Here is a 24033-nt window from a genome sequence, read left to right as displayed (position 1 = left end):
AAAATTTCTCAAACCTAATTTTCATATTTAATTTAGAGTGAAATATGTCTGATAATATATATTTGAACTACAAAAAAAAAATTAACGGACCAAAAGTTAAAAAATATAACATTAATATAATCGTATTTTTTTATTTTTATTTTTTAAAAGGCAAACGCATACACTCATACAAACGACACTACCACATAAACAATAAAAATTTAACATGTAATGTTTAAGATGTGGTGTTTACCCACATAAACAATAAAATACTTTTAAGATGTAGTGTTAACTTTAAGACATTGAGTTTCATGTATGTGTTTTGTTTTTGTTTGTTTCTATTTTTTTTTAAAATAAAGTTTCTGTTTTTGTTTGTTTGATCTGATTTTTTTTTTTTTAATTAAAGTTTACTAACTACTTTTTCCCCTTATACTCAAATACTCAATGGTAATGTTAACTATGAGATATATGTAAACTATTTATAAGAAATAATTTGGGGTATCTCAAAAAGAATAATTTTATATACTAATATATTTGTCATTTGTGTACTATACTCAGTGTTGTAAACGACGTCCGTTGCGATGTTTTGGTGACTAGCCCGTCTCGACCCGTCCCATCATCAAATAAGTCGGTCAACGGTTAAAATTCGGATTAAATGCATGGAAGGTCGGGTCAATGCTGGCCAAAAATCGAAAATTCAGTTAAAGTCGGTTAATTACTTTTTTTTGTATTATATAAAAGATAATAGTGATTATATGTATAAACTGGTCAACGAATTGCCTTTATATATATATATATATATATATATATATATATATATATATATATATATATATATATATATATATATATATATATATATATATATATATATATAGTAGAGGGATCAAATGAGAACCATTTTTAGAATGAGAACTCTGAGAACTAGGTATCGAGCAAAAAAAATAACGCGACCGAACAAAAAATAGGCATAGTCGAGCAATTTTTATTTTTGGTTTTTAGATGCATTGTTTGTTTGTTCTACATTTTATGTAGAACATGATGTAGAACTGCTGTTCTATACTTGTTCTACATCATTTTTCATCAAATTAAGTTAGGGTTTATATTTAGGGTTTTAGGGTGTCACACCCCCAGCTAGGGCCTGGGCGAAATATGATTCAATATCATAATACATACCAACATATTATAAAATGAGAACAATAACTATATGAATAAAACCAAATTGTATTTGAATGAACGCAGCGGAAGGATTAATAATGTCGTTACAAGAATTATAAATTGTTCAAATGCAGAAAAGTAAATATGCGATAAGTCTTGATCCTAGCCAAGTAAGTCATCACATAAGCAGTAGATATAGAGGTCCTGATCATTCAGTACCTGAGACAAACATGCTAAAAGTGTCAACCAAAAAGGTTGAGTGAAATTCATAGGATTATCAAATATGATTGACCGTTTGTTTTTAGACCACAAGATTTGTTATAAAAGTAGATCACGCAGATCCAAAAGTAGTACTGATTCGTGATATTTTAGACTAAACGTTTGTTTTGTTGCCCCGATGATAAGTTGACAGTACCTTATCACCATGTTTAAATCATTATTAAGTAATACAAAGACATCGCGGTCAAATGTATCGGGGACGTTACTCCCGATAGGCCTACCCCCAATAATTAAGAATGCCTTATCCTGAAAGCAATTAAAAAAATATCACTGTGGGGTCTTAGTAGCATAAGCTAGTCATAGCACAGGTTAAGTTCGTACTTGTGTCTAAATTGTTTAAAGTATAAAAGCAGCATGTGTCTCACCCCAGTAAGTATAAAAAGTGCTATAGCAATAAGAGTGGGGCTATGAAAGTCACCTTAGTAATTCGGTGAGTGAAAGTATTCCTTAAAGAGAAAGTATGGATGATCGAAGCACGAAAAAGTCAACCTAAGAATAAGTTGAGAATAGTTTAGATGTTTTGCCCTTTGTTAAGATAAGTTTATGAATGTTTAAGTGTAGTTTCCTTTACTAAGTTTCCATGTTTAGTAAGTTTCTTATTAAAGAAGGTTTCTCGTTTTGGAAAGGCTTTTCATATTAGACGAACTTCCAATCTAACACTTTCAATTCGAATGGCCTTTTCAGGTCATAGGGTTCTGAGCCACAGGACCCTTTAAATCGGAAATTCAAACTCTCCGCCTAGACTTTCGAGCGTCCACTCCTCCGAGAAAGATCAAGATCTATACCCGTCTAATATACCCTTCCAATACGTTTTAGGTTTAAAGTTTAAGTTATACTTATAAGTAATAACAGTAGTTTTAGATAAGTAGGTTAAATTAGTGTAGTAGTAATTAAAGGTAGTATTAAAGGTTTAGGGTTTAGTATTTTAATTTATATCTTATATTTATTATACATGTAAGGATACATATATATATATATATATATATATATATATATATATATATATATATAGTTTAAATTTAAGTTTTAGATCAATATAAGCATTAATAATTGTCTAATAATGCTCACTAACATTTTATTGACTTCTTATTAGAAGGTAACATGTTTAAAACTTTATAAAAAATTTCTATACATTAATACTAGTTTTTATGCATTAATTATTATTTGCTATTATTGTTTTAATAGCTAAATACAATTAAATAGATAAACATGTTTTAAATCACATCTAATATTTTTCTTAGGATCTACTGATCAATATAAACATAGAAAATTTTTATAATTCATTGTTATGATGTTTAAGTATTTATTTCAAATTTTGCTCTCGGTTTACAATAATTCATAGTTAATTATGTATAAAATATCAATTTAACTCAAATAAAATATTTTATATTTTTCGTGACCTTCCATAAGTGTACTAAACTCAAGAAAATTATTTATATATATATATATATATATATATATATATATATATATATATATATATATATATATATATATATATGTTACAGATTTAAATATTTAATTCGAAATTTGCATTATTTCTAATATTAAATAAGAAAAAAATACAATTCGACTTTGAAAATTAACTTTTATAATTTTCGCTTGTTTGTTCAAGTATTACAATCTCAGGAAAATTATTTGTATACTTATATTACTGACCTAACTATTTATTTCAAATTTTTTTTTTATGTATATAATCGGAATTAAATATAAATAAATAGTTAATAATTCTAAAAATAATTTTTACATCATTTTTAATTGTTTTCAAACTGTTTTCCTTCAGTACATATAGTTCTCATTATTTAAAAACCTTTTATCTCTATTTATATGTATTTACATATAATTACCGAAACAATGATAAATAGAAAATAAATATATAAAATGATAAATAAACCAAACATTCAGATTCATAAATGTTTTTACATCATGTGTGACACTCGAAAATTATTAGATCAGTTATATAAATTCGTTTAATATTTATTATGCATTTACATGTATTTACCGATAATTTAATAATTCGTTTTTAAATATAAATTAATATAGTTTCCGAATATATAAATCATAAAAATAATTTTTATAACCATTATGATACTTTATACTAATTATTATGTATTTATTTTATTTATTTATAATTAACTTGAATTTAATTTGTATTTAACAATCGGCTAACATAAAAACATAATAAAAACTGAAATAAAACTATAAAAAAAATATAGAGAACTTACAAAAAAAATTCCAGAGATTTGAGAGAGAATTCTTCAAGTTTTTGGTGTACAAATTTGTGAACTAGGCTATGGTATTTATAGTTACAATTTTTGGTAAAGAGAAAATAAAAAATACAAAAGTTTATATAAAAAATAACTAGTGTCTTGTAAAAAAAATTAAAAGTATTTATGGCCAGTCATGCCATCATTTCAAAATATAAATAAATAAAAGTAAAATTAAAAGTAGGAATAAAATAAATAAAAGTGGATCTAGATCTAGTTTATATATAAAAAATACTTTTTTTATACCATCGGCCGAAGCCCATGATGGGGTGTTTATATATATATATTTTTTTTTATAAAAACAGAATATATATATTTCATAGTTCTAAAAATGTTAACTAACTTAATTTCTATTTTTATTTAATTATTAAATACGAATTTTGATAAATATAAATATATATTCGGTATTTATAAAATTATAAATACTAAATGTGGTTTTTATTTAATTAAATTATTACTTTATAATTTTATTAGTTTTATATATGTTACTACATTTATATATACTTGTATTTATTATATAGTTAATTGTATAATATATTAACTAAATAACAAAAGTAATATAAGTATTTTATATGTAATCATGTTATGACATACTTTTTTTTTTATATAAAAATTCTTACGCGTACGTTGTGGAATAAAATTTATTATTCGTTTAACGTTCGTTAATTTCGTATGTATATAACGACCTTTTATTAATACTTAGAGTTTATTCATTATACTTAAATCTTTTGTTCGGGCATTATATAGATGGAAAAATGAGGGTCGTTATATAGGGTTTATATTTTAGAGTTTAGGGTTTAAATTTTAGGGTTTAGGGTTTAGATTTAGAGTTTAGAATGAGTTTTTTACGCGAACGGTTTAGAGTTTAGGGTTTAGGGTTTACGGAGTAAACCTGAAAACCCTAAACCCTAAACTCTAAATCGGGCTAAATCAAAAAAAAAAAAAAAAAGTTGATTTTCAACATAACAGGAGTAATTCGAACAAACAAGGAGTAATTTGAACCAATTTTCGTTCTACAATTTTATAGAACCGAACCAAAAGATTGTAGAACCGAACAAAAATTCAGGCGGGCGAACAAAATTGCCCCAATTCGAATGAGTTTTCGTTCTACAATTTTGTAGAACCAAACACAAAAGGTAGAACATGTGATTAAATGCATCTTAAATTTTGTTCGACCCAATTTTTTTTGTTCGCCCACCATAATTTTTGTTCGAATTTATATGTTTTTGTTCGTCCGCCAGTTCTCAGAGTTCTCACAGTAAGAGTTCTTAGTGGATCCCTCCCATATATATATATATATATATATATATATATATATATATATATATATATATATATATATATATATATATATATATATGTCAATGCCACTCAACGTCCGTCTCGAACGTCTCGACATTTTAAAATCCGACAGTCTTGACCCCGTTTCGTGTCTTTTTCAACCTTGACTATACTAATAGTGTGTATGTTTGGTTATAAATAGTTGTCATTTTATTTATTCTCTTAATTTGACCCTTTTTATCGATATACTTATTTATTTATAAACTATCGAAACAATGTTTAATATATAGAGCGAAACTATGTGTTTATATGTGAAAATTCTTCCTATCAACACACGAGCATGCTTTGCTAGTTAGTTACCAAGAGCCTTGCTATTTAGAGGCAAACACAAATTTATAATTAAAAAGAGGACCTTAGTGTGACAAAGTTGTCTTAATAAATAGTTATATATCTAAGATATTTGTCATCTTTTCATTTAAAAAAGTTGACCGTTTAAAAAATTAAAATCTATCTATAGTTTCTATTAAAATTCTATAATGATGATGTCATTATTAGGCTATTTCATTTGTTAACAAAAAATCAAAAATAAAAAGAAAAAAATCTAAGCAATCTTGATGATGTCATTAACATTAATTAAATATTTTATTATTTATTTAAGATTTTTATCATATATACCCTTCTTAACTTTAATAATAACATATTTACCCACTTAAATATGATTATATCATATGAGCAGAGGCGATTCTATGTTAATGGGTGTGGGGTCAAAGGACCCCACTACTATAGAAAATTTTTATACTACGTAGTCTTCAAATTGTACAGGATCCCACTAAATTTAAGTATAGGACCCCATATTTTTTAAAAATTTAAGGTTTTTTAGAGATAAATAACCACTAAAATACTCTTCAAATATAATTTTATTTGAAAATTTTTTGGGACCCCATTGAGTTTCCATCTTGGAGTCGCCACTGCATATGAGCCCACTTTATACATATAAACTCATCATATTTTCTCATTTATTCAACCTTAATGTGATATGTCTTTATGCCCTAATTTTTTTAGCGACAATTATTCATGCTTGCTTTTTTTTTCTTCTTCTCCGAGCTATGTACTATGATATTGACTAGCGTAATCAATACATGCTAATCATCTAATCCTCAACGGTATAAAGCTATTATAAGGTGAGAATACATAATGTGATCACTATTAGTTATCTTTATATATCTTTAGCTGACTGGATTTTTTTTATTGTTTAATTGATAGGCTTCGGATACTATAAATCACGTTTCGTCAATATGTTTATAAAAACAATGACAAGTTTCTTAGTCGGAATATTTGGTTCCACGGGTCATTAAACTAAATGACTTTAGCATTTACGTTCACTTAATACATAAAACATATCGTTAAACTGTTTTATTTAAATAAACCCGTGATTGCACGGGTCATTTCACTAGTATTATACTATGAAGCTTCGGTCCTATTTTACCACATTCTACGCACAGCACCTCCATTTCACTATTTAATTTATTTTCGTTTTAATTTTTTCATCTTAACATGGTCAACACGTAATGACAAAACCATAATGTATCTATCTATAGTCTATAGTTAATATTAAAATACTATAATAATGACATCATAAATAGTCATTTTCCTTCATTGAAAAAAATCAAAAAGAAAATAGAAAAAAAAATCTAACCACTTAGATGACATTATAAATCAATTTAATTTACAATTAAAATTTAATCTTTATAATTAATTATGATTAAGATATAAATTAACAAAAGATGCGGCCTTTATTCCTTTTGTTATCAACGGAGTATTTGTTTTTTTTATATGTTAAATAAAATTACTCCAGTGCTTCGCAATATATTCACTAAATTAAAAAGTATATACGGATACAAATCGTCATCCTTAAAATATATCCTTTTTCCCAAATCAAATTACAACCCTATAAAACTCAAACGAATTGCACGCCTTTATTTACTCTCTTTTACAAAGAATTCAAATTTATCTCTTCAAAAAATAATTTCATTCATCTTCTACACCATCTTTTAATGGTTCTTTTCATCTACTTTAAACTTCATCACAAGTCTTTTTAGGTGAATCAATCTTTTGATTTTAGTTTATCAATTAGATTATCTTTAATTCTTGGTTATGAGTTTAGGGCTCATACCGTTTATTAGTTCATGATATTTTTGAATTTGGATAAATGTTTTTCATCATAAAAATTTTTGTATAGTTTTTACTTATCTTAATTTCGTACGGGTCATTAAACTAAACGACTTTAGTATTTACATTCACTTAATTCCTAAAACATATTATTAAACTGTTTTATTTAACTAAACTCGTGATTCCACGGGTCATTTCACTAGTTTAATATTGATTTTTCAAAGACAGTATCCAAAAGAAAAATGGTTGCCCATTTCACCAGTCACCACTTGCCATTGTAGCAATATATTACCATCTAAGGGACAAGAATACTATCCATCCTTGATGTGTTATTCAAGATGCATCAAGATTCAAGTATATCACTAGCGTCGCAAAACGATTGTGTCGTAACATGCATACATAACTGACCCAAAGTATAACTGAAGCATGCAGCAATTGGAATCAAAGATGCAGAAGTGAACGGCGATTCTGCCTTCTGGCCCTTTAGAACTGATATAATAACTTGCAGCTGTACAGAACTTGTTAATGCAAAAATTAATGTAAATTTAAACATAAGAATGAACCTCCAATAGGTAAAAGAATATGTTGAGAAAGCTGATGATGCCATATAGGTACGAGTATTTGACGAAATATTCTACTTCAAAGGCTGCCGAGCCTGCTTAATGCACTATGTTCCTGCGTACAAAATTTTTTAAGAAGATAGATGTTATTGGAAACTTTTAATAAGATCGAGAGCAATAACGATATAATGGATTTTACTTCATTAAATGAAGGTTGTGTATTGTCTATATATTTTGCAATTTTGGCTCCAAATTAAATATAAAGGTCGAAGGTTTTCCCTGTTCGGGCTACCCGGGAGTGCAAGTAATCCGACCCCGTACTCTGATGTACGTAACCCAACAGCATTACTCCCTGGTTGTTTCCAACCCTTCCCTAGCCACGACAAAATACTAATCATAGAAGGATTCGAACCTGAGTCCTCTTGCAAGAAACTCATGGCCCCAACCACTGGGCTCCAGATTAAAGCATTAGCTTAACCACCTCTTAATACCAAAAAAACTATAAATATCTATCGGCTAGATTATTAATTCTAATCACCATGTTGATCGTGTAAAACATTAGTATTGATTATGTTGGCCACACAAGCATTTCACCAATTTGTTACTCCCTCTGTCCACATTTCTATTTTTGAATGTATGTCCCAGAATTTGTGTCCACTTTCACTTTTAGCCAATAAAAATGATTTAAGTTGAAAAAGAAGAAATCTAAATGGCTGACAATGTAATAATTTGGTTTTCTTAAACTCTGACAATGTAATAATTATATTTTTCTTAAACTGTGTGCATTTTGATGCCCCACATACACCACTCATGTGATATTGGGTTTTGTTGTTGTTGTTGTGTGCATTTTGATACTAGACATTTAAATTAGGACGGAAAGAGTATTACTTATTATTGAGAAATATCTGCACATTTGACCAACATTGAGAACACTTCTATTAAAATGTGTATAAAAAGCAGCCTTTTATGGAGGGCAATGTATGATGCAGAATTGTGTTTAATAGGGTCATGTAAAACCACATGGTTCCTAGATCCTAAAACCACCCATCAATATTTATATACTTTCAAACCAGAAGAGAACAGCTGTCAGCTTGAATTCATACACGAGTGTAGGAGTACAATGATTTTCAGTCTCAAATATATATATATATATAAAAAAAAAAAACAGTAGTCTAAAGTTCTAATTCCTCATGTTCAAAAAGTTTGTTATAAGGAATGTCTCCCTATGGAAGCTTGGTGGTTCATTTTCTCGTCTTCATAACTAACAAATGTGTATAAAAGCATGTATTTAGTAATCTGGATGGATGGATGGTTGCATTGTTGCTCCTATTTAATATTGTACATCAAATTTATTTGAAAATAAGACACAACTCTCTGCTATTGCTTATAATATAGAAAACTTTGAGTTGTAAGTAGTGGAGGGGGATATGTCTTTTGGTATAGTAAGTTTGGAACTTTCGACCCCTTCAACCATTTCACCCACTAATTTGTTTATCCCCTCTTAACCAATAAACAAACTAGTAATTAAACATAATACAATTCAACACATTCAAAAGTAAATGGGTCAAAATCATCAACTATAATAGCAACATTAGAATTAGAATTAACATAATCATAGAACTAAAAAGGAAGGGAGGCCTTACGTGAGTGGCCCGAAGAGATTTGCTTAAAGTTGGCTTCAACAGAGAATCAGACACAGACCCATCCATACCAATGCGATGGTATTGACCTCCCTACAAACAGAAAACAAATTAACATGCAACATCCATAATCCATAATATCAGAAAATTAGTGAACAGTATTTTTAACCTACCGAATGTAAAGATTCCTCATCTTGATTATCTGAAAAAAGAGACGAGTAGAAACCCGGATCGTAGAGGGTATCGACTGGAGCAGTAGTATGTCTAATTACAGGAGGAGTGGCTGGACTCATAAAACTGTTCCTCGAATCCAAGTCTCCATCTCGAGGAACTATACTATCTACAAGTGATGGCCCCAATCTATACATCTGAATCCATAATAGTGAGGATGATGATCTTACTGTGAACCCAATAATTTGCATTAACAAAGTCAATCTCACTGAAAGGATGGCAAATTCTCCATACATTTCAGAAGAAATGTACCTGCACATTCATATTGTATTTTTAAAATATGTGATACAAACAAAGAAGGATGGCACCGTTCATATTAAAATAAAGATATGTTTAAGCAAATGCGCAGGAGAATGTCCATTATCATGTCCTAAATACTGATCGTGGTTAATCTAGTATACCATCTAGATCATACCCCATGTTCCAACTTAAAATCAAACCAAAAAAAAAAAAAAAAAAAAAAGATATGAATATACAACAACAACAATACCCAATCCCACGAGTGTAGGGTATGGGGGAGGTGGAGTGTAGACAATCATTCCTCGAACCCTAGATTAGAGGGAAGTCACTACTCCCCTCTAATCTAGGGTTCGAGGAATGATTGTCTACACTCCACCTCCCCCATACCCTACACTCGTGGGATTGGGTATTGTTGTTGTTTATTTGTGAATATTTGTGAAAAGATATGAATATCTGGAACATATTATTTCTGGGAGTTATTTATTTGTGAAATTAAAACAAAACATTAAGAGGTGTTCTTAGAATTCAAAAATGTTTATATCAGGTAGTTGAATTGTACTTGACTTTTCCATGGAAACAAATCATTATTGAAGCAAAGTGGAAAACGATTACACTTTACAAGAATGATATGGACAAGAATTGTCAAGCATGATGGCTTTATTATTATTATTTTTGGAATGACAAACACACATGATGGCTTTATTTGAATTTACATTTCTACAGTTGATCCAAGTTAGGTTATTCTAGCAAAGTGTAGTGTTCCCTTTTGTTGCATTTTGCAACAACAATAGTACGTTTTCAAAAACAAACAACCACAACGACAACCCAAAGTCACCCCATGAGGAATTTACAGCAGGAGTAGTTGCCTTCTTCTCATATTATCACGTACGAATTTGAATAAAGGTTAATGATTTTGTGGAGAAATAGACACCCTACTTTTAAAGTGGTATTTGTTAAACAAGTTAATAAGTAACAAGCTCAACTTAATTTTGAGTGGCACTCACATATAGGGAAGACTTTAAACTTAAGTGCATTGGACAGATTGCTGATATTGAACGCATATTATGGACTTTAACAAATTCCATATACAGGCAACAAATCATTCAATTAATAACTAAAAAGCAGTTGTATCTGGTAGTTATCTCTTTAAAAGAGAAGACTACCTATATTTTATATATAAAATCACGTACTTGATTTTCTGCTTAAATGAAATAGCATGTAGTATTTTGATTCTCAATGGATATATGTGTAAAAAATTTGGTTATGCCGGCCCTAAGGGGTATTAAAATTGAGGGTCTAGGTATGAAGAAGCAAGGAAAAAACTGTTTGAAGATGTTTCTTTTGAGGGTATGTTTTTCAGAACTAGAAATTATATCCTCAAATGTTAAAAAAAATACATTAGAAATTGATTCCCATTCTCACACCACTTTGCTACCATACCCACACCTACACACTACAGTAATTCGGGAAAATTAAACGCCACTAAAAACACAATAAAATTGCAATTTTTAGGTGTTTATAGGTGAAGATGCACTAAGCCACTAAACATGTTATGGCACAAACTAGAAATTACAGAAAGAAGGGATATTCATAAGGATGTCAGTAATCATGTGAACCAATTCCATTACTGATGAAAACATATTGATACCTTCATCGCCAATAGCAAACACACAACTATTACAAATATCATCTGAAATAAATTACAGGGTCAATAATATGAGAGAAAACTAACCAGATTTCATGAAAGAAGAGGCTGAACCACAAAATGTCAAGTAATATCGCAGAAAACAAAAGGACAGCATAAGTTCGGCCGAGACTCTGACTACTACTTTCGATTGCAACCAATGCAAATAGCCCAATCCCAACGTTTATAAGCGAAACTCCGTTATATAACGCCCCCAATGATCCAATTAAACCACAACCAATCTTCAAAATCAACACACATCAAAATTCTAGGTCATATTCATAAATTCAATTTCTACATTTCAAAATTATTTATATACAATATTAAAATCACAATGCATACCACTAACCTAGCAGTTATACATTCATACGCACACATATAATACATTACATATACAGATATAAATATATAGATACATATGAGGAAGAGAGAGAGAAACAATACTTGAATATAAATTAGAATCACGGCGAACGATTGAATCTTATCGTAATCACGAAGCCATGTTTGAATCTGAGTGTATAATTCAGGACAAAGCATCATAAAACAAACCCTAGCCCTAAACTCAAGCTCAATTCGCCTAATTAACTAACCGGATTACGAAAAAAAAAAAAAAACATTTATTTTAATCAAATTAGGCTACATTGAAAGAAACGGAACCTAAAATCGACGTTTCATAAAACGATATAATTCGATTAAGTTCAGTATGTGTGTACGTGAGAGTGTTTTTTTTTTAATAAAATTATAAAAAATTGTAAAAGTAATTGATGTACTCCGTATTGTTAATATAAAAATGATGATGATGTGAAATAAAAGGGAAAGCGTTCAATACTGGGTTGAAATATGCTACTTGTATTTCTTACTATATACTATATATGCTTTTGGGTTTTGTAAATGTTACGTTTGTTATCCCTCAAGAATAAGATAATAACTATTAAAACCCCTAAGTATACACTACGAATTACGGATAATAAGTTTAGTTTTTGATTTCTTCAATTATTTAGTTTTAGATTATTGTTTACACTTAAACATTAAATACTCCGTAATTGTTAATGCTAAATACTAATATCTTGATATTTTATGTTAAGATATTTGTTTGATTTGTGAAGGGTAGTTTGTTGTTGGTACATACTAGACCACAAGAAAGCTTTCTCTAAGAATAGTGCTAATTTTTAAAGGTGATTTTGATGCTTTTCATTATGATACCAACACTTTGACCTATTACTTGTATATAAATTTTGTATGCATATATTTGTGTTTTGTGTTCTTTTTTATACATAGAAAGGAGATCTGTCTATTTTCACTTTAGCATCAAAAAGTGAGAGGCTAAAAGGAACAAAAATGTGTCATCTTTGACTGCATTTGCTGGCAAATAAAGTCGTAGATACGGAGTAGAACATAATAGAAAAAGATGAATTGCTTACGGCATATAGAGATTTTCCCCCTTGGAACTGGTGTCGTGCGCCAACTGGGAGGTCAGCAAACCAAGTCGTCGAGCGTGAAGACATGATCAGATCAGTAGTGTTTCAACCTGAGAAAGGGGATTATTGGCCATGACAAATCTGTAAATGAGCCGAGCTACTCGTGAGCTACTCGAGCTCGGCTCGTTAAAAACTCGGTTGGAGCCGAGCCTAAACGAGCTCGAGCCCGAGTTTGAATATATATATATATATATATATATATATATATATATATATATATAAAATAATAATAACAATAATAATAATATCAATTAATCCCTATAACTTAAAACGATGATGAGAATTTGAACATTATCACTCAATGTGCAGGCCAATTAGCGTGAGTCATCATTTTGGTTTCCCAAATTTCACATTAAAGTATATACCTTCTCCCAACTTCCTGTATTCATTTCCCAATTTTGCTGGTTCATTTTCCCAGTTAATGAGTTATTTCGTTCAAGTTTGGATACAAAGATCTCAATAGCTCTTGATTCCATTCATTTAATTAAAACATTCCCCTATATAATATTTTAAGTTTCTTCCTAACAAAGGAAACCATCTGATCCGAGCTTACCTAAACATATAATTTAACGAGCTCGAGATTTTTGAGCCGAGTTTAATCAAAGCTAAAACAGATTACAACTTTTTTTCAAGGAAAACGAGCTATTGTCGAGCCGAGCTCGAGCTTTTACCAGAAATAACGAGCCGAGCTTGTGATGACCCGGAAATTTCTGACCAAATTTAAACTTAATCTTTAACGTTTTCGACACGATAAGCAAAGTCTATGAAGTTGAATCCTAAAATTCTTGAACTATTCAAATACCCTTCGATTGTTCTCAACGATTCGCGAACAAATATATGTAAATAGATACATATATATACTATAACTTGAAAACATAACAAAGTGTTATGAAAACGATAATGTGCATTAACCTTATTGGTTTGATTATCTGATTGATATATTTAACTACGGAGTTAAAAGATTATGACAAACGATTGAATTAAAAGATATTTATTGAGTCCCTTAAAGATTATGATATTATTACGAGTCTCTGTTGTGAGGTCCAAGTTGATTTGGGAAATCGTTCATTTTTAACGATATTCGAAATAAATGGTAAAGTGTTTGTTTAAATAACGTAATTTGGAGACATACAATAATAAGGAATATTAACTGTTGGAATTAGATATATGAATAACTTGTGATATGTATTTTAAAACGTATATATTAATATTGAAAATATATAAAATATAATATTAAACTGGTCATAAAACGAATTGTTATTATATATATATATATATATATATATATATATATATATTAACAAATAGCGAGACAATGATTTATAGAAGTAAATGACCAAAACACTCGAAAGTTTAATATATACTTTGAGTAGTATAGTTTAGAGATAATTTAAGGCTATATTTTGACAAAGGTACGTGACACGAAACGTAAAATGCAAGTTTTCTAAGCGTACGAAAATGCGTTCGAGAAACCGGAACCGGAACATGAGTCGAGTGTTGACGTACGACTTATCGGAACAAAAATTACATGTCAACTATGCACGTGAATTTAATATAATATATAATTAATTATTTAAATTAAATATATTATATAAAAATATGTCGACAAGCTAAAAGTTAAAAAATTGTGAGCTGGATTTTGGGGCCATGCGATCGCATGAGAAATAGGCATAAAACCCATGCGATCGCATGGGGTTCAGTTTCAGCAAATGTACTATAAATTCTCCAGTTTTCTGCGAATGTTTTACACACTTATCTATATCCATCTCTACTGTAACATCCCGCGTTTTTCCGTTAAATTTATTTTTAACACCGTCTTTTTCTTTTAAATAATACCTTTCGTTATTTAAATTCGTAGTTTCCGTTGACTAACGTTCATAATAATTCCGTCATTTAATTATAACATCTCTCGTTAACTTGCGTTTTAAAAATATTCGATCGGTTAAATCCCGCACCCGCTTTGAAACTCGAGGGACCGGAGTTGCCAAATGGGCAAACTAGTTGACTAGGTCAACTAGTCAACCCATTTCATCCATTCCATCATCTCCCTCATCCCTTTTCTCTCCATCTCAAGAACACACACACAAACCCATTCCATTCATTCATCATCTAAATTCAATCTTGGAAGCTCACAACAAATCCGATTACATATTTGGAATCCTCTCTTCATCCTCTACAATTTGATACCAACTTCATCTCGTTTGGGTAACATTTCTAAAACTCTAGATTTCTCTAAATTCGTGTTTTTGATTTGAAATGGTGTTAGTTAGTGTCTATGGCTCGAGTCTAACATGAATATATGTTTGGTTTGCTCGATTTGTTGTTTTTGGAGTAACTAGCATGAACTTGAAATGGGTGTGCTTAATCCTTGATTTTGGATGAGTTAATGTTGTTAGATTGTTAAAGTGCATGTTTTAATTGTGTTACTAGTCACTAGCTTCGTTTTGATGCGTAGGTTGATTAAGAAAACTTCAAAAACATGAATATTGATTTTGTGATGTTTGACTAGGGTTTGATAGTTCTTGACATGAACTTTTGATGCTTGAATGCCATGGAATGTTAATTGTTAGTGATTAGTTGTAATGTATGCTTAATTACCCTCGAAACGGCATATCGTATGTGTAAATTGGATTCCCGAATCATAAAATACGTTTTACGAACTTGAAACTTTGAAAATAAACCTTTCTTGATCAATTGACGAGTTTTCGGTTATTGTAAATGATGTTTTTGATTGATGAATTGTGTTTAGTTGCATTCTACGTCAAAAGAGCTTTCCAACGATATAAGGTGCGAGTCCTAAGTGTTAGCGGTTTGTGTTTTATGCACAAAAAGGTTTTGGATTGAGACTTGAACATTTGGGACTGGCCAGGCACCAGCACCCGTGCAATGTCGCGGCGCGACAGGTGGGTGCCGCGGCGCGGCATAAGCCGTGCCCAGATTCTGTTACCGTGGTCCAAATTATGAAAAATGTTTGCCATGTTCTAGACCTCCAATTCACATGCAACTTGTTCTAACATGCTTATATATGAATAAAAACCTCAGAAAAATAGTTCGAGACCCGACCCGAACATGTTGACTTTTTCGTTGACTTTGACCCGACCCAAGTTTGACTTTTTGTCAAACTTAACCAAATGATTATGCAATCTTTCTAACATGATTTTTTACTTGTATCTTGCATGAAACTTGACAATTTGATTTACATGCTTTATAATCGAGTCGTAACGAGCCATAGGACTAATTGAACATCTTTGACCGTTTGTGTTTACCGTTATTGATATAACCTATATGTTTAGGTCAAGACTAGCTTTGTCTTTGCACGCGTTTACTTGTTGGAGTACTTTATTAACTCTTGCACTCAAGGTGAGATCATAGTCCCACTTTTTCAATCACTTTTATTCTTTACATCGTGGGCTGAGAAACACATACATTTCATACTTATTTACTTTTCATGCTTTTACATTGTGAACAAATACGAATACAAAGATGCATACGAGTTTGAACAAAAGTCCTCAATCCAATTATCATTAGTTCCACTTGCAGGGTGTAAGTGTAAGCGTGTAATTATGTTGTGTGGCCATACGGGTTTAACAAACCCTCATTCAGACGGTTCGCTACCGTTAGTGAATGAAATATAATTTCAACAATGTATAGTGTAAGTTCTAACACTAAATTCAAAATTCAGAGGGAAGATTCGGTTAAGCCTTGATAATTGGGTGCTCGTGATACAAATACTATTTTGGAATGTGAATGATTTTGGTTGAGCAATTCTTAAAGAACCTTGTGGTTCAATACAATTTACTTACTAAACCTATGATTTCACCAACGTTTTCGTTGACAGATTTCTATGTTTTTCTCAGGTCTTGCACGATATGTGATACATGCTTCCGCTCATTATTTTGATACTTGCATTGGATGTCGAGTATATATGCATACATGGAGCGTCTTTTGGATACTTTAAATTGTGTCGCATAAGTTTCATTTGTACTTAAAACTATGTATCGTAACTCGTGGTGGAACTATTCTTGTAAACTTGAACAACCTTTACATTTGAAATGAATGCGACATATCTTTTGGTCAAACGTTGTTTTAAAGACTTATGACCACGTAACGGGACCTAAGTAGACGGCGCCGTCAATGACGATTTGGTCGGGTCGCTACAGATGGTATCAGAGCGTTGGTTGTAGGGATTTAGAGTTCATTAGTGTCAACCCCGAGTCATAGGGTACATTGATGAGTCTAGACTACAACCGGCATATAGACTGAAGTAGGAATTATTTGACTAATTGTGCATTTATACTCGAACTCTTCTATCATATCTAACTCGTATTCGATCTTGATCTTACGTTGATAAATTTTGTTGGTGCGCCACCTTGACTTTATGAAGTAATGTTAAATGCACATGAGAATCAGGGTAATATAATTTCCGGGATTATATTACGGTGATTCACATGGACGTTCCGACATTATGACATAGAGAATTTAAGGCGAGTCAAGGAAAATTTTTCTCTCTATCCTTATTCCATGCCACGGTTAGTATTGTTGAAAATACTAACCAACGATATTCTCGTGTCATGAAGGAACAATGGCTCGTCGACGCGCTCCTCCCGAAACTCCCGAACAAGCCCTCCAACGTATGATAGCCACTGCCGTGGATGCGGCCATGGCCGGTCACTCCTCCAACAACAACAATAACAACAATCATCATAACAACAACAATGGAGCCAGAAATTCCAACGAAGGATGCTCCTATAAGAATTTCATAGGGTGCAAACCTCACACTTTCGATGGAACCGGGGGACCGGTTGTGCTCACCCGATGGTTTGAGCAAACGGAAGCCGTCTTTAGCATAAGCGGTTGTCGAGACCAAGACAAGGTTAGATATTCCACTCACACCTTCGCCGGTATCGCTCTCACATGGTGGAATTCGTATGTACAATCGGTGGGTATCCACGAAGCCCACGCTCTCTCTTGGGCCGACTTAAGAGGAAAGATGATCACCGAATATTTTCCTCGCGAAGAAACCCGAAGGCTCGAACAAGAACTAAGAGCTCTGAAAGCGGTCGGGAACGACCTTAAGGCCTATAATCAACGATTCTCCGAACTTGCTTTGATGTGCCCAAATCTTGTGAACCCCGAATCTTTAAGGGTCGAACTTTACATGGATGGTCTCCCCAAGAGCATCAAACAAGGAGTAATGTCATCCAAACCCGCTAACCACCAAGAGGCTTTGAATATGGCCCGCCAATTGATTGAAACAGTGGACGAGATTGAAGTGCCGGCACCTAAAGCCGAGGATAAATCGGGTGACAACAAAAGAAAATGGGAAGCCCCCCAATCAAGCAATTACAACAACCTCGCCAAGAAGCCCTTCATCCCCAACGGCAAGAAAGGTTATACCGGACACCTACCGTATTGTAACGAGTGCTACAAACATCATTTAGGCGAATGTGGCAAACCATTTTGCTTGAAGTGTCAAAGAAGTGGCCATGTAGCCCACGATTGTAGGAATACCGCTCCCGTCGCCCAAAAGGAGCCCAATGCACCCAAGACGGGTGTTTGTTTTGAATGTGGCCAACCGGGTCATTTTAGGAGTGCGTGCCCAAATAAGAAAATCAACCCCAACGCACGCCGTTAAACTTTCAACATCAACGCCTAGGATGCCGAGACGACGATGGACTAGTCACGGGTATGTTTCTTCTCGAAATTCTCACGTTTCATGTTTATTCGATTCGGTTACCGTTAGACGTTTTATAAACAAGACTTTGACTCGTACCCTTTACACTCCACCTTTTTCCCCTAGACACTACTTAGGCAATTTAAGTGACCAACGGAAGATATTGTGTGCCTATAAATTTTATTGGAGGATATACATTAAGACTTTTGACTTGACACCTATAGAACTAGGGAGCTCGGAACCTATTCGGTAAAAAAAAAAAAAAAAAAAAAAAAAAAAAAATGTTTCCCCATCGTCTTGTATAGATTATTGTGAACTGAGTAATTTTCGGTTGGAAACCGATACCCTCTCCCTCGCATCCATGACCTCATGATTTCTTGCATGAATCCCGTGTGTATTCCAAAACGACCTCCGTTCCGGTTATCATCAATTGGGGGTTAAGGGAGACGAAGTCTCCTAAGCCATTTTCCGAACTCGCAACGTTAGTTGTAAATCTCTCTTAGTACCCTTCAATTTATTTAGGACTCTGTCCGTATCCATGAACCTCCTAAACCACGTACGCAAACTTATCTAGACAAATCCGTTATCGTATTTATACATGATATCTTGACCTATTCAAGTAAAGAAGGAAAACGAACAACATCTCCGTGAGTGAGGATTTTGGTTAAACGAAGTTCAATTTCTAGACCCTGTTGATAGTGGTCAAAGTATTTCAATACATCTCACAATCGAAACCACACGTAACCGGGAAACTCTCACGACTCAGACTTGTACTTGTAAAATCTTCGATCTCACCGGTTGTTACCGCAGATTCATTTTCGACTTTATCTCGTGATGCTCGTTCTTTACCCTCGATAACTCATTAAGGTAGAAATTTAAACCTCCCCGTGTCCGAACCTTGAACGTAATTTTTTTTTTTTCACGCAAACCTTACTAGCTAAATTCGATTAGCACAATGGAATGCGAATATGGAGATATTTCTACTTGAACGCCTGAAAGGCATACTCTCTCGACTCAAAATTGACGTAACTGAAATTCGTTATTTTGCACGAAGAATTCGAATACATAATTGTGGACTCGACCAATTTTCTCGTCATCATGTACCACACTACATACCTCTGATATTTCACCGTTACCGTCTGATATTACTGGAATTTAAGATAACACACAATCCAACGATACTTCACTCTTCTTTGACTTAACGCCCTTGTGTTTCTAATAATCGGTCAACTATTATTCAACCCCGAACTATACAACTACGTGTACTACCTCGTTTCTCTTTCAGACTTCAACTTTTGACAACTAGAGGCACGTTATGGCAACCTCGAGATGTAAGCTCATCCTATTCTAAGTCCTCGTTTCACTCCTATCTTTATCGCTCGCACTTCCGTTTAAGGGAACTCCTTGTAACATTTCTCCATGGATAGAGAAACTCCTTATATTACATTAGTATTCGCCACGAGGGTGAATAGTCCTAACGAACATTTTCGAACCCTAACTAACTTGTTCAAACGTATCTTAAGAGATTCTATTCCAACACGGTGTATCTTTGTCAATTATTCCGTATCGAAATACTCGTTTCACTTCTAGTTTCACAAGAAACCTTGGGAACCCGCTTAGACATGAGTACCGCGTACCACCCACAAACCGACGAACCAAGCAAACGAACGATTTACGTCTTGGAAAGACATGTCACAAACTCGTATTGTCACCTTTAGTAGATCACTCTTACAACAGTAGATACCACTCGTGTGTTCACACGCACTTTCCGAAACCCTATATGACCGCTAATGTCATACCCCTGTTCATTTAACCAAAGCATGCGGCAAGCAAATCGCCGAATCTGAACTCCATCAAGAAACAACAATTGAAATCATTCAAATCCGAGGAGGGCTCGAGACGATCCGTAGTCGCCAAAAGAGTTATACCAAACTTAGATGAAAACCTCACAAATCCCAGTGTGTAACCGCGTAATATTGAGAACCCGCACCTTGGAAGGGTGTAATCCGTTTCGGGAATCAGGGAAAGTTAAACCCGCGACATGTTAACCCTTTTGAAACCTTGGGGCGTATTGGAACCGCTCCCTACCGTTTAGAACTTCCGACTCAATTAAGTTTCCGTTTACCCTACATTTTGTGTAACAAACTTAGAAACGTGTCCTGCGGAACAGGAACGTGCAATCCTGCCGGATACATCAACTATCGATGACAAACTTCTCTTCATAGGAAAACCAGTTGAAACTGGGGATCGTAAAAACCGAACCTTAATGCAACGTAAAACCCTGACTATCCAAATTCATGAGAACCCTCAAGAACGTACTTTCACTTATTCATAGCATTGACAACGTAAAGTCTCGAGTAAGAGATATCGACTACTACTTCCAACTAAATTTCGGGACGAAATTTCTTTTGAGTTGTGGATAATGTAACATCCCGCGTTTTTCCGTTAAATTTATTTTTAACACCGTCTTTTTCTTTTAAATAATACCTTTCGTTATTTAAATTCGTAGTTTCCGTTGACTAACGTTCATAATAATTCCGTCATTTAATTATAACATCTCTCGTTAACTTGCGTTTTAAAAATATTCGATCGGTTAAATCCCGCACCCGCTTTGAAACTCGAGGGACCGGAGTTGCCAAATGGGCAAACTAGTTGACTAGGTCAACTAGTCAACCCATTTCATCCATTCCATCATCTCCCTCATCCCTTTTCTCTCCATCTCAAGAACACACACACAAACCCATTCCATTCATTCATCATCTAAATTCAATCTTGGAAGCTCACAACAAATCCGATTACATATTTGGAATCCTCTCTTCATCCTCTACAATTTGATACCAACTTCATCTCGTTTGGGTAACATTTCTAAAACTCTAGATTTCTCTAAATTCGTGTTTTTGATTTGAAATGGTGTTAGTTAGTGTCTATGGCTCGAGTCTAACATGAATATATGTTTGGTTTGCTCGATTTGTTGTTTTTGGAGTAACTAGCATGAACTTGAAATGGGTGTGCTTAATCCTTGATTTTGGATGAGTTAATGTTGTTAGATTGTTAAAGTGCATGTTTTAATTGTGTTACTAGTCACTAGCTTCGTTTTGATGCGTAGGTTGATTAAGAAAACTTCAAAAACATGAATATTGATTTTGTGATGTTTGACTAGGGTTTGATAGTTCTTGACATGAACTTTTGATGCTTGAATGCCATGGAATGTTAATTGTTAGTGATTAGTTGTAATGTATGCTTAATTACCCTCGAAACGGCATATCGTATGTGTAAATTGGATTCCCGAATCATAAAATACGTTTTACGAACTTGAAACTTTGAAAATAAACCTTTCTTGATCAATTGACGAGTTTTCGGTTATTGTAAATGATGTTTTTGATTGATGAATTGTGTTTAGTTGCATTCTACGTCAAAAGAGCTTTCCAACGATATAAGGTGCGAGTCCTAAGTGTTAGCGGTTTGTGTTTTATGCACAAAAAGGTTTTGGATTGAGACTTGAACATTTGGGACTGGCCAGGCACCAGCACCCGTGCAATGTCGCGGCGCGACAGGTGGGTGCCGCGGCGCGGCATAAGCCGTGCCCAGATTCTGTTACCGTGGTCCAAATTATGAAAAATGTTTGCCATGTTCTAGACCTCCAATTCACATGCAACTTGTTCTAACATGCTTATATATGAATAAAAACCTCAGAAAAATAGTTCGAGACCCGACCCGAACATGTTGACTTTTTCGTTGACTTTGACCCGACCCAAGTTTGACTTTTTGTCAAACTTAACCAAATGATTATGCAATCTTTCTAACATGATTTTTTACTTGTATCTTGCATGAAACTTGACAATTTGATTTACATGCTTTATAATCGAGTCGTAACGAGCCATAGGACTAATTGAACATCTTTGACCGTTTGTGTTTACCGTTATTGATATAACCTATATGTTTAGGTCAAGACTAGCTTTGTCTTTGCACGCGTTTACTTGTTGGAGTACTTTATTAACTCTTGCACTCAAGGTGAGATCATAGTCCCACTTTTTCAATCACTTTTATTCTTTACATCGTGGGCTGAGAAACACATACATTTCATACTTATTTACTTTTCATGCTTTTACATTGTGAACAAATACGAATACAAAGATGCATACGAGTTTGAACAAAAGTCCTCAATCCAATTATCATTAGTTCCACTTGCAGGGTGTAAGTGTAAGCGTGTAATTATGTTGTGTGGCCATACGGGTTTAACAAACCCTCATTCAGACGGTTCGCTACCGTTAGTGAATGAAATATAATTTCAACAATGTATAGTGTAAGTTCTAACACTAAATTCAAAATTCAGAGGGAAGATTCGGTTAAGCCTTGATAATTGGGTGCTCGTGATACAAATACTATTTTGGAATGTGAATGATTTTGGTTGAGCAATTCTTAAAGAACCTTGTGGTTCAATACAATTTACTTACTAAACCTATGATTTCACCAACGTTTTCGTTGACAGATTTCTATGTTTTTCTCAGGTCTTGCACGATATGTGATACATGCTTCCGCTCATTATTTTGATACTTGCATTGGATGTCGAGTATATATGCATACATGGAGCGTCTTTTGGATACTTTAAATTGTGTCGCATAAGTTTCATTTGTACTTAAAACTATGTATCGTAACTCGTGGTGGAACTATTCTTGTAAACTTGAACAACCTTTACATTTGAAATGAATGCGACATATCTTTTGGTCAAACGTTGTTTTAAAGACTTATGACCATGTAACGGGACCTAAGTAGACGGCGCCGTCAATGACGATTTGGTCGGGTCGCTACATCTACTCTCTCTATATTTATATTTATATATATTATAATTATATTATTATTTATTATTATTATTATTATTATTATTATTATTATTATTATTATTATTATTATTATTATTATTAAGATTAATATTATTATTATTAATCTTATTATTATTAGTAGTATATATACATAAAATACTACGACGAGGTCATGAGCGTGTCACTTTCAAAATGAGTTTTGAACGGGTTAAAGCTAAGGAAATTATGGGTTATAGCTATGGAGGTTGATGTTATGCGAGGTGTATATGAAATAGCTATATATTTTACTAGAAAAAACTATTAAATACGATACAATTTTACACAAAATATGACAAGTTTTAATTATTTATTTACAAATGGGATATACCTAAACCTTGCTACAACACTATAGGCAGTGTACCTAATCGTAGAGTAGTGTAGTTTTTAGTAAGTTCGGTTCGTTCCACAAGGAGCTGGCTTATTTCACACTATATTTTAAACAATTATATTCGTACAAAATATATTATATTAATAATATATAAAAGGGGGTTTTACCGTTTAATGACCGGTTTGTCGATTTTATATTTTAAGCGA

The 24033-nt window shown here is 32.7% G+C and overlaps 1 protein-coding gene across 1 annotated transcript; it reads right to left on the bottom strand.

Moving 5' to 3' along the window:
• Positions 1-7369: 7369 nt before the first annotated feature.
• LOC139843978 (uncharacterized) lies at positions 7370-12282 on the bottom strand. The gene is made up of 5 exons (XM_071834167.1): positions 11933-12282; positions 11537-11730; positions 9507-9816; positions 9337-9426; positions 7370-7808 (listed from the first exon to the last, which is right to left on the bottom strand). Exons 1-5 carry the CDS (start codon positions 12026-12028, stop codon positions 7773-7775), a joined length of 726 nt encoding a protein of 241 aa, XP_071690268.1. The 5' UTR covers positions 12029-12282; the 3' UTR covers positions 7370-7772.
• Between the last annotated feature and the right edge of the window lie 11751 nt (positions 12283-24033).

The sequence above is a fragment of the Rutidosis leptorrhynchoides genome, chromosome 4 (assembly GCF_046630445.1).
Source record: "Rutidosis leptorrhynchoides isolate AG116_Rl617_1_P2 chromosome 4, CSIRO_AGI_Rlap_v1, whole genome shotgun sequence".
In the NCBI taxonomy this organism is placed as follows: domain Eukaryota; kingdom Viridiplantae; phylum Streptophyta; class Magnoliopsida; order Asterales; family Asteraceae; genus Rutidosis; species Rutidosis leptorrhynchoides.
Note: the sequence above shows the minus strand (reverse complement) of the source record. Positions and strands in the feature narration are given on the sequence as shown.